The sequence below is a fragment of the Phytophthora infestans genome, genomic scaffold, assembly GCF_000142945.1.
Source record: "Phytophthora infestans T30-4 supercont1.25 genomic scaffold, whole genome shotgun sequence".
Lineage (NCBI taxonomy): Eukaryota > Oomycota > Peronosporomycetes > Peronosporales > Peronosporaceae > Phytophthora > Phytophthora infestans.
Genome location: NW_003303734.1, coordinates 535,221 through 551,424, shown reverse-complemented (window position 1 = coordinate 551,424; position 16,204 = coordinate 535,221). Strand labels below are relative to the sequence as shown.

The window sequence follows — 16,204 nt, the reverse complement described above, 5'->3', positions numbered from 1 at the left end:
CAGGCTGCTTTCTTCTATAGATTTCCATCTGTCCTAGCCAGTCATTTTATGTAGAAGGCTACCTTTGGCACTCTCCTTCTTCATCGCACTTTCCATTTTGAGCTCATCCAATCAGTACACCCAAAGCTTCGCCATGGATCTAACCGAGATTTCGTTCGACGTCCCAGTGATCCTTCAGTCAATCCGCAAAGGAAAAAGCTTGCAGAACCCGCTTGGCTCCAAGAAGGCTCGCTGTTTAACCGACAACCGCGATCGCTACGAGCAAGTGTTCTTACATCGTGTCCGTGACGACAAGATCGCCATCCAGTCAGCTCACAATGGACGCTTCCTCCAAGTTCGTGCAAATGGAGAGTGCGTCTTTGACCCTAAAGAGCCTGGCGAGTGGGAGCTCTTCACCATGGAGACGGACTCGAGCTGTGCGCTGTACTTTGTGTCGTGCCACACGGGGAATGTCCTTCATTGCAACGACAGCAATGAAGCCAGGTGTGCAAACCAGAACCGTCAAGACTGGGAGGCGTGGAGGATCGTGGAGCCCCGTATAAATTCAATTGCCACCCACCCGCAGCGAGCTGTGGATCACCGCTACGTCCTTGCGGGCAAAGACCGTCAGCACTTGGTTCTGGAGCTCGCGAGATGCGGGAAGACACCGACCGAGATCGAGCAAATTGTGACGAGCCTGTTTGATGCTCCACTTGCCATAGCTTCAGGCTCGGCTCTTGCTGTTCAAGTCGACAAGGAGTAGGCAAGGCAGATGCTGGATTTCTTCCATACATCTTGCATTCATTTACTGTTTATGGATGGCACCACGTTTAACAGCAAAAAATCTCGCTGTGCTCAAGGCGGCCTTATACGGAGAAGCTAGGAGAATCGTCATGACTTTTAACCTTATCTTGATCATCTTTTCAGTTTCACCAACATTTTGTTTTGTGGTATTTAACAATTATTACTAGGCGGGGCACGATGATACCATACATACAAGTCAGCACTTGGAAACCAAGTGGGTCGGCGAATTTCTCTGTCGTGAACTTAAAAAAAAAAACGAGTTTATTTAAACTTAGCATTATTTGTAGAGGCAATAATTAGAATACATGTAGTCCGAAGAATAGATTTAGGAGCATGCTATTTGGGTGCCAACCGTAGCTTGCCAGATCCAAACGCATTCTCATTGGATTGGGCACGTGTCGTCAGCGTTTGACGAAAATAGTTTGACGGAATGCTTATATCGTAGAAGTACATGTTCTACGTAGTGCTTATTATAAGTACTAACATTATAATACATAGCGCCAGACTACATGTAGTAGAGTCAATATAAATTAGAACGACACGCAGTGTCAATATAATTTCTGACTTGTGAATTCTTCTGAACGGGGTTCAGTTATTCACTGACAGTGAGCAGATATGAGAAACTCTAATGGTGACTTGAAGTATTTTATCAAAAGTGAATTCGGCTATGAGCGGCGGCAACGAAGTGCCAAGCCCACTTCATCCTATCAAATGCTACAAGTTAGTTGCGTCGAGACTTCTGATGATGACGACGTATCAGAAGTTCCGTGCGCGGTGACGAATTCACCCATTAGCTACTCGCAGAAAGGTTCGGGCAACTTTACTCAAGTTAACCCATTCAATGCGAATCATGACTCATTTTCCATCCCGCCATTCGAGCTTTTCCCTTCCCCATGGATCTTACCGACATCCCGTTCAACGTGCCTGTGATCCTCTGGTCGTTCTTTCGCCAAAAGACCCTGCAGAGCCCTTTCGGCACCAAGAAAGCGCACTGCCTGACCGACAACCGCGACTTCTACGAGCAAATGATCTTACGTCGTGTCCGTGACGATAAGGTCGCCATCCAGTCCGTTCACAATGGGCGCTACCTTCAAGTTCGCTCAAGCGGGGAATGCGTCTTCGACTCGAAAGAGCCTGGAGAGCGTGAGTTCTTCACGATGGAGACGCACTCGAACTACTTCTGCTGTGCTCTGTACTTCGTGTCGTGCAACACGGGACTCGTCCTTCAATGCGATGAGAACGATGTCGTCAAGTGTGCGAACCAATTGCGCGAAGTTTGCGAGGCCTGGAGGATCGTGGAGCCCCGTACAAGCACTGCCCCAACTACCACCGCACTGCAGCGAGTTGGCAGCCAACGCTACGTTCTGGCCGAAGAAGATCGCCAGCGTGTAGTCGAGGAGCTCGCTGGACGCGGAAAGACTCCAGAGGAGATCGAGCAAATCGTCATGATAGTCGTTGATGCTCCTGTGGCTACCGCTTCGACCTCACCTCTCGTCGTACCAGTCTACAAGGCGTAGACTCAGTTCACAGCAGCCCTGGGTATCTACATGTTAATAACAGCGTATTAATCTCAGCGTACCGGAACTTGCTGGCTCGTACTGGAGAGTGTACCATCAGTAGACGAGAGGAGAGCGATTCGATTAGCCTCATAGTCTTCTACTAACTCATCCATCTTCACTTGAACATCATCTGAATAATCTCGCCATTGTTGCAATGCATCTTGCAGCACTGGATGTTCCATACTCAACGTCTCCACTAGCAGCGGCAGGTACGGATTCTGACGACTAGTGTTCTCATCGTACACTTGCTGGAAAGATGTAAACACCTCTGACAAATTCGCCATAGGAGCCAACAAATAACGTCGACACCACTCCACTTTCTTCTGGCCAAGATTGTGTACACGTTTGGCCAACCTACGCAGAATCTCATCCTGTGTACACCATGCGGTTCGCCAGTACTCAGCCTCTCTCCGAGCAGCCATCATGTCGTTCTCAACAGCAGTATATCGAGCATGCAGCTGCTTCAGCATCGTCTTCGCTTGTCTCTCGCGTTCTTTCCCACCCCCAAGACCTTTTGCACTGGACGATAACGTCGTCATAATATCTCCAGCTGTTACACCGTCGTCATTTGCTGCATTTCGAGTTGACGTTGGCACCACAACACCAAAAGCTGCAACTTCGAGAAGCAAATCCCGTATACTTCGTCCCAGTTCATACGCACTCGAGCGTAGAGGGTCAATAGTTGAGACTTTCGGGGGACAATGCTGCAGCACTTGAGCGCTCAGAGCATCCAGTTGTGTCGATACAGCAGCCAGCGTACTCTCTAGTTGCTTCACTCTATCAACTCGCAGATGCGCGATACTTAACGGCGCTCCAGTGTAGAGCTCACTCATCTTCATCGACGTGTCCTGGCTACGTAAAAATGAGGTTGACACGTCACTGACACGGAGCTTTGACTCATAGCAGACGTTCATAGCGGTCGCTGTGCCTCGGATTTGCGCCTCTACACGCGTCAGTTCGTTCATGAGCTTATCAGGTACAGCCAACATCCACTTGATCGGCTGTCGAGCTCCAGTTTCTTCTGGTTCAGTCGTATTCTGTTCGGCGCCAGCAGCTCTAGCTTCTTCCTTCCCAGCTTCAATTACAGAGCGCCAATTGTTCAGCGCACACATCAAATTCGTTTCAGCATTGTCATGAGCCTGCATCGCCTCTTGTAGTAGCCTCACTTGTCGCTGAAGCTGCATGTTCTGTGCTTGCAATAGTCTCATGCGCTTCTGTGCGAACTCTACGGAGTCCAGATGAGCATCCAGCATTCCGTTGTTGGAGTTATCGGACTGGAGCACGGCGTTTAGAGCCTCTAGTTGCTTGATTTCTTCCCGCAGTTTAACGTTCTCGCTCGTTAACGCGGCGTTTTCTTCCTGTAAAATCTGCATCGAGTTCTTCTTAAACTTCGATGCAAAGTACGATGGCTTGCTTGGAAGTGTCCGCTCGATTGAAATACCCGCTCCAGTCTGGTGACGACTTGTTCGCACTTCAAGCTCGTCTTGTTCGAAAGGTGAATCGATCGTCGTGTCAAAGTTCCAATCTAACGCTGTGTTATTGTTGCTCAAAGAAGACTGGGAGGTGATGCTGTCTTTCTTACGAGTAGCTGAGAGACAGTGAAGTCGATTTGAAGTCGGTTTTAATGGAGGAAACCTCGTGCGACGTGTAACTTCGTCGTCTTCGGCTGTGTCGTCTTGGATGTCGCCACGATCGTCTTGTGCATCGTCGTCCCTTTCACATCTTGTGCTCTGACGCGATGCAGCATAACGCGCGGCAAGTAGTGAAGAGCTATTGGTACTGACCCCACTTGCCCCACTCCGTCGCGACGATTTGATCCGCGTGAGCAGCAGTCGAAATGCTTGAGCACAGCATTCTTTATCAAACACAAGCTTCTGCCAGGTAATTAGCGCTGGTGCTCCCAGTCTCTGCAAGGAATATGGTCTTTAGTATGCACTGTCATTATTGAAGAGGTTAAGGCCAACGTACCGCCAGTTCCGCAGCTGTTACTTGCATAAAGTCCGCTCGATAGTTTTCCTCCTTTTTCCGCACCACGACTCGATCTCTAAGTAGTAATATGTCAACAAGTAGCTCTCAATAGCTGCATCGATGTTTACTACATGTAGAAGCAGAATTGCAGCTCACACACACGTCGTTGAGCAATTTGTCAGCCTTGCGCTCAAGTTTGCGGTCTCTGCTCTTGATCTGCAGCTCATCCGCCACTACACCCGAAGAGACTTGCTGCAGTACGTATACGAAGTCGATTTGACACTGAATGTGAGCTCTAACAGTCTAGAAACAATAATAATGGACTGATCCGCACCTCTCGGAAGAGAACTATAAATACCGTCTCCTTGACTCTCCACGGCATATCGCGCAGCTGTGACGCCGACTGCAGCAAGAAGAACCCACTAAAACGCGTGTTGACGGACAGAGAAAACTATGGTAAGCCTTACCAGCGGCGCTAGTCCAGGTAGCGTCGCCAGGTCGTGATGCAGGCGGTCCATTGCGCACTAAGTGCAAAGTGATGGTCATTTTATGTGGAGTACACGAAAGAAGATGCTGACTTGTGTGCCGCACACAAAACGATCTTGAAGTGGTGTCTACTTTTATTGAGAGCTGCCATGAAGGTCGGCTATGTGTATGACGAGCGCTACTTGTGGCATCGACCGTGGAGCCAGCAGTACTCTGCATTTGTTGAGCCGTTCCGTCACTGGGAGTCACCGGAGACTAAGCGTCGCTTCCACTCGCTGTTAGCGGTGTCAGGGCTTCTGGATCAACTTGTAACTATCAGGCCCCAGATCGCAACGATGATCCAGTTGGAACGTGTACATACCCGTCGATATTTGGAAGAGCTGGAGCAACTATCAGCTCGGGAGGAAGGTGGCAATGCCGGAGAGGAAGCTCCATTTTCTCAGTTAGCCTTTGACATTGCGCGGCTATCGGCTGGAGGAGTCCTCGCTGCTGTCGATGCAGTGATGGAGGGTCGGGTGGATACTGCTTACGCCCTCACGCGTCCACCGGGACACCATGCAGTCGCAGATAGAGGCATGGGCTTCTGTCTCCTAAACAATGTAGCCATTACAGCTAAACATTTGCTGGAAACATACTCGTCTCAGATCAAGAAGATCGCCATTGTGGACTATGATGTCCATCACGGTAATGGGACCCAAGAAGCTTTTTACGACGATGATCGCGTGTTGTTTGTGTCACTTCATCAAGCAAACAATTATCCAGCAGATACGGGGAAAATCACGGAGAGAGGAGAAGACAAAGGACTCGGATTTACCGTCAACGTGCCATTGCCGCCAGGATCCGGGTCGGGGGCGTACGAATACGCTTTTAGAAACGTCGTGATACCATCGCTGGAAAGCTTCAAACCAGATTTTGTGCTGGTGTCGTCGGGCTTCGACGCATCTTACGCCGATCCATTGGCAGCGATGATTCTGAGTAGTAGCGTGTTCCGATTCATGGCACATGAAGTCGTTGATGTAGCCAAGCGAATCTGCGCAGGGCGGATTGTGTTCGCACATGAAGGAGGATATTCAGAGACGTATGTCCCGTTCTGCGGCGCCGCAGTGATTGAGGAATTGCTGGGGATTCAAGACGTTGACAAGCAGATAAAGGATCCATTTCTAAGCGAAGTGGAGCGGTGGGAGTACCAAGAGCTGCAAGAACACCAGAAGAAAGTGGTGGACGCTGTTCTTGAGTTACACGCCACACCCAAACAGACGTAGAAGATTCTAGGCAGGAGAAAAGAGTCCATGACATTCAGCAGCTAGAGCGTAAACAGCGTCTTACTGGACGAAAGACTTGGCGAGTGCCACCGCCTCGTCGACCTTGTCCACCGATTTGGCCTGACCCGTGGCGTTGAGAGCGTCCTTGCCGCCGCCCTTGCCCTTCATCACCACCATGGCGTGGTTCACCCACTTGCGAGCATCCAGCTGCTTCGAGTCAATGTGGTGCTGGCTCACCTGCGTGAAGGCCGCCGTCTTGTTCGCGTCCGAGTCGGTACTGAAGATCATGAAGCTGCCCGTGGGGATGATGGTGCTCATGGCCTCCAGCATCTCACGCCCAAGCTTCGAGTCTGTACCCACGTCCAACTTGACCACCACAATCTCCTGTCCAGCCTCCTTGGCCTTCGTGGCTTCCGCAGTCGCGTCACGCACACCGTTGGCAGCGCGAGCAGCAGCCGCCTCCTTCTTGATCTTCTTGACACGGTTCACCAGACTGTCCACCTGCTTGCGGAGCTTGTCCTTCAGTGGCAGAGAGATCAGCGCCTGGTCCAGCACAGGCTTGAACGCCGACACGCTCTCGACGAACTCGTTGCCGTCCAGCTTGTCAATAGCATCGAGCTCGACCTGCAGCTTCGCACCACGTTCTTCAGCCTCCACAGCCAGGTCGCACGTGTACGCAGAGACACGACGGATGCCCTTGGCAATGGCGCCTTCCTCATACAGCACAAACCTCTTGGCCTCCTTAGTGTTCTTCAAGTGCGTGCCACCGCAAAACTCTACCGAGAAGTTGCTCCACTTGCTCTTCTCCGGGTCCTCGAGCATGGGGGCGATAGGCTGGCCGATAGACACGACGCGAACGAAGTCCGGGTACGTCTCACCGAACACAGCACGCAGACCCTGGATGCGCTTGGCCTCCGCCTGCGCCGAGTTCTGCGTGTACACCTCCAGCTGCTGCTTGATAAGATCGTCACAGATAGCTTCAACCTCCGCGAGCTGGGCGGGCTTCAGCGCCTTGTTGTTCGTAAAGTCGAAGCGCAGACGCGACTCGTCCACCAGGGATCCACGCTGGTCCACGACCGTACCCAGCACTTTACGCAGAGCGAAGTTCAGAGCGTGCGTCATGGTGTGGTTGGGAGCGATCTTGGCACGACGAGCGTAGTCCACCTCGCACGCCACGGAGTCGCCCACCTTGATCGAGCCCGTAGCAATAGAACCCATGTGCATCACGTAACCAGCGTACGACTCGACCGAGTCCACGTCCAGCTTCAAGTTGGACGCAGTCAGCACACCTGTGTCGTAGATCTGGCCACCAGCCTGCGAGTAGAACGACGTCTTGTCCAGAATGACACCCACACGCTCAAAGTCTCCGGCCTTCACCTCGTCCACAAAGTCCGAGCTCGATTCCGTCGTAGTGAAGATAGCAACCACCTTGGCAGAAGTCTTGACGTTCCACTCGTACTTGGCCATATCGTCCGTGGCGCTAATGTGCTTGCCAGCCAACGTACTGGTCTCACGAGCCTCCAGCACCAGCGGCCGAGCACCATTACTGCCGCCCTTCTTGCGGTCCATCTTGGAGCGCTCACTCTGCAGACGCATGCACTCCTCGTAGCCCTTGATATCCACCGTCATACCTTCTTCTTCAGCCATAATCTCCGTCAAGTCAATTGGGAAACCCATCGAGTCGTACAAAAAGAAGGCGTCCTCGCCAGGCACCACCAGCTTGTTGGCTTCACGAATGCCCTGCGCGATCTTCTTGAATCGCTCAATACCCTTGTTCAGAGTGCGCCCGAAGGACTTTTCTTCATCCAGAATGATCTCCTCCACCTCCTTCTGCTTCTGAACCAGCTCAGGGAAGGCCTCGCCCAGCATGTTCACCACAACAGGCACCAGCTCCGTGAGGAAGCCGCTCGGCGCATTGAGGAATTGCTGGCCGTAGCGCACAGCACGACGCAGAATACGACGCAGCACGTAGCCACGGCCGTCGTTACTGGGCACCGCACCGTCCGTGATAGCGAACGTCAGCGTACGCACGTGGTCCGCTACCACACGGTACGCCATGTCCTTCTTGTCAGGGTCCTCCTCTCCCAGCTTACCCGTGTACGGAGCCGCCTTGGTGGACTTCTGGATAGCAGCGAACAGCGGAGTGAACACATCTGTGTCGTAGTTCGAGTCCTTGCCCTGCAGGATCGACGCCAGACGCTCGAAACCCATACCGGTATCCACGTGCTTGTGCGGTAGTGGCACGAGTTTACCGTCCTGCTCGCGGTTGAACTGGATGAACACATTGTTCCAGATCTCGATAACATCTGGCCGGTCAGCGTTCACGAGCTCGGAAGCGTCACGGTTACCGATACGGTCGTAGTGGATCTCGGTACAAGGGCCACACGGACCCACGTCTCCCATCTCCCAGAAGTTGTCCTTGCAACCGAACGGAAGCACACGCTCAGTAGGCAAGTAGTTGAGCCAGATCTCACGGGTTTCTTCGTCTGAAGGCAGACCCTGCTTCTCATCCCCACCGAAGTACGTGGCATACAGACGATCCTTGTCGATACCAAAGACCTCAGTGAGCAGTGTGAAGCTCAAGTGCACAGCCTCCTTCTTAAAGTAGTTGCCAAAACTCCAGTTGCCCAGCATCTCAAAGAACGTGTGGTGGTACACGTCCTTTCCTACATCGTCCAGATCGTTGTGCTTACCGCCAGCGCGGATGCACTTCTGCGAGTTACAGGCGCGCACAAGCTTGGCCATAGGGTGCGAAGGGTCCACTTGGCCCAGGAAGATGGGCTTGTACTGGTTCATACCGGCATTGATGAACAGCAAGGTCGGGTCGTCCAGGGGCACCACGGGGCAAGACTTGTAGAAAGTATGCGGGAGCTCCTTCTGGTTCTGGAAATACTCGAAGAACGTCTTGCGGATGCGTGCAGCGGGCCAGCTCTCCACCGAGAAGGGAGAAAGAGCAGCCACCTGGCCCTCTAGCGACGTCACCTTGGTCTCTAGTCCGCTCATGGCTTGATTCTCGCCGTCTAATGCGGAAAGTGATGCCTGTCCAGCGATCTAAAGGGGAGGACAGTGTTGCGATTGGACAAAATGGGAAAATGATTATCAAACTTTGTGATTGGATGAAACACGTATTGAAAATGCTGAGTGATGTACGCTACACGAAAAGACCTTCACTACGCACGAACCACACCATGCTAACACAAATTTGTGCCACCAGCACAATTTGAGTGGCAAGGATGCTGTCCGTACGATTGCTGGTGTCGCGCTGCTCTCGCGGCGTGTTGGCTTCTTCGCAGCACCTGCACGCTCGTCAACATGTAGCTGCGTTGTCTGCGCACCCACTGACTTTTATTGCGTCGTCAAATTCTCCCTCCAATCGCCGCAATTGCTCATCATCGGACCAGTCGAAGTCTGCTGACGCTATACACGCCGCCATCGCCGCCGAGACGCCCAAACTTACAGTCGAACAGATCATAAACCATGTATCTATTATGGAGCAGTGGACTTGCAGTGGATGTGGTATTGAACTGCAATATAAGGAGCCCAAACAGGTCGGGTACTTCCCCAAGCAGCTGCTGAACAATGTTCACGACCTAAAGGAGCTCAAGCGACTGCGCTGCGAGCGCTGCTTCCAGATGACACAATACGGTAAGATCTCAGACACTAAGATGCCGTACCAGGAGTACGAGCGGCGTGTCATGGAGCTGCGCAGTAAGGACATGCTTATGATCCAGCTGGTGGACATCCTCGACATCTCCGGCAGTCTGTTGCCCAAGGCGCGTCATATCTTCGGCAAGAAGCCGGTCATGCTTGTGGTTAACAAAGGAGACCTGGTGCCTACCAAGTCGGGTATTCGGAGACTTATGCGGCGTATTAAGCAAGAGGCAAAGTAAGAACTGAGAGTTCGAGTGCGGTAAAGGTGTATGACTGACGGTTTTGTGTGCTGTAGGGAAGCGGGGGTTGACAATTTGATCTCAATCTACTTGATCAGTGCCATGAAGCGCATTGGCATGAAGGAAATCGTCGAAGATGTAGCCAAGTACCGTCAAAACCGCGATATTTGCGTTGTGGGCGCTGCTAACGTGGGCAAGTCGACGTTCCTCAACTCGTTCCTGTCGCACTTAGTAGACCGTAAATGGCAGCACAATCATCGCAAGTACATGAAGATGTCGGAGGTGCAATTGTCCGAGCTGGAAGACGACGAGACGGCGACGATGCTGAACATCGACGACGAACTGTTGGCTGAGGCCAAGGCAGAGCAGGACAAAGAAGCAACAACGGAAGGTGAACAGACCATTAAGACTCCACACGGAGAGTTGTATGTCGCTCTAGGTGAAGACCCGGAAATGATCGAGACGAGTTCTGACGAAGACCGAGAGATGACCACGTCGCCACTGCCCGGTACGACCCTGGCCGTCCAGTATCTGCCTGTTATGGTACGTAACGAGGTCTTCAACATCCTCGACACTCCTGGTTTGATCACCGATTCCAAGAGACAGAAGCTTGTGGAAGTACTCGCTCTGGACGGTGCTGCCAAGCTCAAGAACGTCTTCCCCAGCAAGCAGCTTCCGGTACGTCATCGATGAAGCCAACGATTACGTTACCAAATTTAACTGCTATGTTGTGTTATCAGGTTACAACTTACCGCGTTCGTCCCGGTCGAAGTTTATTCCTCGGAGCTCTCGCACGCTTCGACTACGAGACTCTGGGGAAGGACAACGACAAGAATTTCTTGCTCTTATCATGGTACGGCGTGCTACCTGGACACCTAACGAACACTGAACGTAAGTCTTGCTTCGAATTTGTTATCGCTCCTTGCAATATGTGCGTTGCGTCTTTTTTAACATTTTCTTATTGCGTAGGTGCCGAAGACACCTTTGTGAAACATGCCGGTGGTATCCTCTCACCACCTCGTGGACTGGATGCCATGAGCTTTACGGGTCCGCCTACGCTTTCGCAGAATGTGTACTTGAAGGACTACATCCTCGATAGTGCACTGACGAAGTCCAAGCACAAGAAACCCAAGAGAACGACTGTAGTGGAGTTAGAGGTGCCAGGCTTCGGGTGGCTCTCCGTCACAGCCGTTGACCTGGACGGCACGGCATCGTCGCAGAAGACGCTGAACCAGGGTAAGATTTCCGTCCACACGTGCCGTGGACTTTCCGTCGTGCCGCGTGCGCCGCTCTTCCCGTACGAACTGTCGGACTCGAAGAGTTCGACTTGGAAGCGCTAACGTTAGAAACGAGTTCAGACTGACATGATATTAGAAACAGCTCGAGTTGGTATCAACAGTTGCTTTCTTCGTCACCGACTGCATTTTTAGGGGTTTGTAACACCATTACAGTCTTTCCAAGATAGAGCTGAAGATGCACTTTGAATGCCTTTACCCTTTGGCACTGCAGTTGACGCCATTGCCTTGAGGTAAAGTACAAGCACAATCCAACTCGCCAGCTAGAACACGCCACGTCACTCTTCACCGGAACTCAATCGTCTTGATCATGGGTGGATGGAGTTTACCGACGCCAAGTCTCCCGACGCCGAGCTTACCAACAGGCTTGCCAGCGTCTTTGGCTCGATTCACACGCCGCGTCAGCAAGACTGCCAGCAACAGTTCGAGCTCATCGTCACCACAGAAGACATCGAGCTTTAAACTCTACGCCAACATGGTTAGTCAGCCCAGTCGTGCAGGTAAGAATTTCGCTTTAACTTAAGAGATGGAAACTTCTAAAGCTCTAATTTTGCTCAAATGTAGCTGCATGGGCTCTAAAGGTCAAAGGAGCAGACTACGAGTTTGTGGACGTCGAGTTCGGCGGAGAACTTATCAAGTCAGACGAGTTTAAGACGTGGAACCCCAATGCGCTCGTCCCCGTGCTTCGCGACGGCGAGTTCTCTCTCTTCGAAGGGTACGCACGCTTCGAACCGGTATCGGAGACTGTAACTAACATTAACCCCCTTCGTTAGCAACGCCATTCTGGCTTATTCTGCTGTGAAACTCGGCTGGAAGGACTTGTACCCGACCGACATACAGACGCGCGCCAAGGTGGACGAGTTCTTGAACTGGCATCACACCAACACGCGGTTGTTCACCGTGCAGATTCTTCGTCCAGCTGCAGCTAAGGCGTCAGGCAAGGCGTCACCTTCCGACTTTACGTTTTTGGAGAACGTAGCTGCTCTTATTGAAAAGGAGATGACGCTTCTCGAGACGTTCCTGGACAAGGACTACGTCGCGCATACTGGTGCGCCAACCATCGCTGACTACGCCGCGTACTGCGAGATCGATCAGCTGGAGATGATGGGATACAACTTTGAGAAGTACCCAAAGGTGACGGCTTGGATCGCACGGATGAAGGTTCGTTCTCATTGTTTAGAGACTCGGCAACTACCAGCGCTCACTCACACGACATTAACGTTTCTGACAGCAAATTCCCCATCATGACGAAGTGCGCGAAGACCTCGATAAGTTCTTGACCAAGCTCGGTCTGCGGGCAGAGGCCAAGACGAACAAACCGTAAGCCACACGCGCTTCAGGATAGAATGTAGTGGCCGTAAGCGTGGTAATAGATGAACACCAGGTGTCTTGCATATGATTTCAACAATTCAAAGTCCAGCTTGTCCTAAACTCCTTCGGCGAAATTTTCAATTTGCCTCTGAAGTATCGGTAAACTTAGAGGCCTTTTGTCACTATTTTATTACTTCTTGAAGTGTTTTAATACTGTACAGGTGCAAGTGAGGCACACAAGTTGTGACAAGAGCTTTTAGCACCCCTAGATGCATCATCAGCACATTCGGCACCTGCCCGCCGATCTGTGCAGCTAGAGAAGGACGAAGAACATCTCACCAGACACGTACCTTGCCAGCTCTGTGTCATTATTCAATCCGCCCTTTAGGAATCAAGCAGCGTCCTCTATTCGACCACAATGTCTCTCAAGCTCTACGCCAACCTCATCAGCCAGCCTTCCCGCTCTGTGGCTTGGGTACTCAAGGTCAAGGGTGTCGACCATGAACTCGTGCCAGTGCTGCCGGGCAGTGACTTTTTCAAGTCGGACGAGTTCAAGGCACTCAACCCCAACCGACTCGTGCCTGCCATCAAGGACGACGACTTCGTGTTGACCGAGGGCATGGCCATCTTGCAGTACCTGGGCGACAGATACGACTGGACAGGTCCCAAGGATCTGTACCCCAAGGACCTTAAGATCCGTGCGAAGGTCAACGAGTTCTTGCACTGGCACCACACCAACACTCGTCTCTTTACGTTGAACATCGTTCGACCGGAGATTGCTAAGAAACTCAACGCTGACTCGCCTAAGGACCAGGCGGCACTGGAGGGTAAAGATGCACTCATTGAGAAGGAATTCACTCTGCTTGAAACCTTCTTGGTCAACGATTTCATCGCAAACGCCGACTTCCCCACGATCGCTGATTACACAGCTTACTGTGAGATCGACCAGCTTGAACTCATGGGCTACGACTTCTCCAAGTACCCCAAGGTCTGTGCCTGGATCGCTCGCATGAAGACCCAGCCGTTTAACGACGAGATCCACGAACCTCTTAAGGGATTTTTGAAGAGCTTCGGCCTCCTCGCCTAAGCAACAGCGATAGAGATCGCTTGTCAGTATCCTTAAGCATTAATATGCTCCAAATTGCGGTGTTCTTAAAAGCAACTTGTCTTAATCCGGGTGTCAGCAACACTGCTACACTTTTACATGCACAGCGTCACAAACAAGTCTCTTATAATTCTCTTTTCAAGCTGCAGGCCTGGCAGCAGTGTTAGCTCAATTGACTGATAAATTCACTTGCTGGAGGTAGAAATCGCTTTCACATTGTCTTCAAGTTGTGTGAGCCATTGTCTTCATTGCGAGGACCATCTCCAAATCTTAGAGCTCACCGCTTCTTCTTTGACTCGCTATCAGCGTTGATGCCCACAAGGCAGCTCTGAAAACCGCGCTCTAGTTCATTACGGTCGAATCCCTGACCGATGAGCACTAGTCGCGAGACTCGCTGCTCTCCGGATTCCCAGGGTAATCCAGGAGCGATTGTGTACGTGTCCAAGCACGCCTTGCACGATACATCTGCGGTCTTCAGCATCTCCAGCCACCGACAGCACACCTTTCACACGTAGCACATCTGCCCCCCTTCACATATCGCGTGACCACTTCAGAAAGCCACTCGCCAAACGCAGCGACGTCCACGTCACGTTCGACTTCGAAGTGCATCGTGCTAATGTCTCCCGTATGCTGTCCTCGAGCCTTCACACTTCGCTTTCTTCCGTTAGCGGCATCACTTTGCGTGTTGAACCGCACTGCGTCGAACGTCTTGACATTCAAGATCTTGCCCAAGTCGATGTCAGCCTTCACGCAGCTACACACCGTGGCCTCTTCGTTGATCCCAGTTAGCGCCCTCTCCAATCTGTTACACTCGTCCTTGGTAGCCACATCCACCTTGTTCATCACGATAATGTCTGCATACAGGGCCTGTCGTTGTAGCTCGATAGGAAAGTCAAAACTTTCTTGCTCTTGCTTCCAGTATCTCTGCGTCGCTTTGGCATCCACCATGGTGACAATGGCGTCGAGTCTAAATCTCGACGCTCTGAGTCTCAAGAACGTCTCAATGATAGGCCCTGGATCTGCTAGACCTGTGGTCTCCACTACAAGGTAGTCGAAGCTTTGCTCCTGCACTAATTGCAAAAGATAGTCCAGAATACGTTCGAGCTCGTCTCCACCCTTCCCTTTGCCACCTCGAGCTGTACAGCACATGCAGCCGTTCTGCAGCACATAAATCCCATCCTTTTCCTTGCCTCCAGCCTCGAGCAGTGTATGATCGATACTGATGGCACCTATTTCGTTCTCCAACACCATAATCTTGTAAGGTAGTTCGTTCTCGGTCAATAAGATACGGTTGAGCAGCGTGGTCTTCCCGGCCCCTAAAAAGCCCGTTAAAATGGTGACAGGAACGGGTGGAGCACCCGCTTCCTTGGACTTAGCTGCTAACTCCTCTGTTTTACGCTGGATGCGGCTCTCGCGACGTACTTGCATGCACCAGGCTACGACGTTTGCCAGTAGGAAAGAAAACGCCAATAGAACCAGAATGACGACACCAAGCAGTGCCCAAAACCCACGAGGAGACAGGGAAGACAAAGAGGTAGCAGGTGTGAGGTATATTTCATCTTCGTAGCCGCCAGGATGGCCGCTTGATGCTGCTGTGGCGAGCTGCATTACCCGTAAATCCTGTTTGCTGTGCTGTCACAATGATTGGCAAAGTTAAAAAATCCATACATTATTAAAAATGATACTGCTTTTACGAAAACAGTTATTGTGATTTGCAGAAGAAATGTACTTCCTCTCGTTGGTAATAATTGCAACAGTCTCCTAGTCAAGAACGTGGTTTTTCCTACAGACTCGCTTTAGAAGCGCTGATTGGCGGAATCGTCGCGGTGTGATCTCCTCTTTCCAGCGCTGGTTTGCGCGCGAAAAACGCTGCTCAGACGCCAGAGTTATCGACGGAAATGTACCGCAGCAGCTTGCCATTACACATTTTCAGCATCTTTAACACCAGACACTCCCCATTTCCAAGCCGCATGACCAACGCAGCCGACTCAGCTGGGGCCACTTCGAGGCCAAACCTAACGAACCGAGAACGCCAGGATGTCGTCCTCTTCATTCTCATGCACAGCGTGCGGGGGTGAACCTGACTGGGGTTGCTTGACCCGTGCATCTGACCATTTTGGCGTCGACAAGAGCACAATCAGCCGTGTTTGGTCCGCTCCGCACTGCTGGAGCAGATAGCCGACGTCCATTTCAGACGCTGCATGACCCAAGACAGTTTAGCAAAAGAGGTGGGTGTGTCTCGTTCGGTCATTCGCGACGCGCTAAAGGAAGGTAAGCTGCTGCGGCACTTAACACCTTGCGTCCGGACGGTACTTGCCCAGAACGCGTAAGCGCATGTCGTAAGATACGGTATATCAATGTTACTACGTATTTGTATGGGTGCACTTTTTGACGTGAGGTTAGGTGCATTAATTTTCAACAGGTTTTTCTTTCAATGTCGTAACTCTGACGGGATTCAGCGACAGTATTGCCTGCTCAATGTCGTAACTGACTGCAAGTGCAGTCAACAGATGGCTAAATTGCTTCACAGGCAGTCCACTTAAAT

General features: G+C 51.6%; 8 protein-coding genes across 8 annotated transcripts; 6 read left to right on the top strand and 2 right to left on the bottom strand.

Annotated features, from left to right (window-relative positions):
• Positions 1-101: 101 nt before the first annotated feature.
• PITG_12965 (uncharacterized protein) lies at positions 102-1,053 on the top strand (the record flags this gene model as incomplete). Its single annotated transcript, XM_002900469.1, has 1 exon — positions 102-1,053. The coding sequence occupies one exon, from the start codon at positions 134-136 to the stop codon at positions 740-742; it is 609 nt and encodes a 202-aa protein (XP_002900515.1).
• A 623-nt stretch (positions 1,054-1,676) lies between these two features.
• PITG_12964 (uncharacterized protein) lies at positions 1,677-2,300 on the top strand (the record flags this gene model as incomplete). Its single annotated transcript, XM_002900468.1, has 1 exon — positions 1,677-2,300. One exon carries the CDS (start codon positions 1,677-1,679, stop codon positions 2,298-2,300), a length of 624 nt encoding a protein of 207 aa, XP_002900514.1.
• Positions 2,301-2,353: 53 nt separating this feature from the next.
• PITG_12963 (uncharacterized protein) lies at positions 2,354-4,828 on the bottom strand (the record flags this gene model as incomplete). Its single annotated transcript, XM_002900467.1, has 5 exons — positions 2,354-4,249; positions 4,311-4,386; positions 4,471-4,562; positions 4,645-4,713; positions 4,778-4,828. 5 exons carry the CDS (start codon positions 4,826-4,828, stop codon positions 2,354-2,356), a joined length of 2,184 nt encoding a protein of 727 aa, XP_002900513.1.
• A 117-nt stretch (positions 4,829-4,945) lies between these two features.
• PITG_12962 (histone deacetylase, putative) lies at positions 4,946-6,058 on the top strand (the record flags this gene model as incomplete). The annotated part of the gene is made up of 1 exon (XM_002900466.1): positions 4,946-6,058. The coding sequence occupies one exon, from the start codon at positions 4,946-4,948 to the stop codon at positions 6,056-6,058; it is 1,113 nt and encodes a 370-aa protein (XP_002900512.1).
• PITG_12961 (alanyl-tRNA synthetase, mitochondrial precursor) lies at positions 5,991-9,081 on the bottom strand (the record flags this gene model as incomplete). Its single annotated transcript, XM_002900465.1, has 1 exon — positions 5,991-9,081. The coding sequence occupies one exon, from the start codon at positions 9,059-9,061 to the stop codon at positions 6,119-6,121; it is 2,943 nt and encodes a 980-aa protein (XP_002900511.1).
• A 465-nt stretch (positions 9,082-9,546) lies between these two features.
• PITG_12960 (uncharacterized protein) lies at positions 9,547-11,288 on the top strand (the record flags this gene model as incomplete). The annotated part of the gene is made up of 4 exons (XM_002900464.1): positions 9,547-9,944; positions 10,005-10,626; positions 10,689-10,839; positions 10,918-11,288. The coding sequence occupies 4 exons, from the start codon at positions 9,547-9,549 to the stop codon at positions 11,286-11,288; spliced, it is 1,542 nt and encodes a 513-aa protein (XP_002900510.1).
• Positions 11,289-11,506: 218 nt separating this feature from the next.
• PITG_12959 (uncharacterized protein) lies at positions 11,507-12,567 on the top strand (the record flags this gene model as incomplete). The annotated part of the gene is made up of 4 exons (XM_002900463.1): positions 11,507-11,743; positions 11,808-11,958; positions 12,017-12,404; positions 12,475-12,567. 4 exons carry the CDS (start codon positions 11,554-11,556, stop codon positions 12,565-12,567), a joined length of 822 nt encoding a protein of 273 aa, XP_002900509.1.
• Positions 12,568-12,936: 369 nt separating this feature from the next.
• Positions 12,937-13,794, top strand: PITG_12958 (uncharacterized protein; the record flags this gene model as incomplete). The annotated part of the gene is made up of 1 exon (XM_002900462.1): positions 12,937-13,794. The coding sequence occupies one exon, from the start codon at positions 12,973-12,975 to the stop codon at positions 13,639-13,641; it is 669 nt and encodes a 222-aa protein (XP_002900508.1).
• Positions 13,795-16,204: the final 2,410 nt, after the last annotated feature.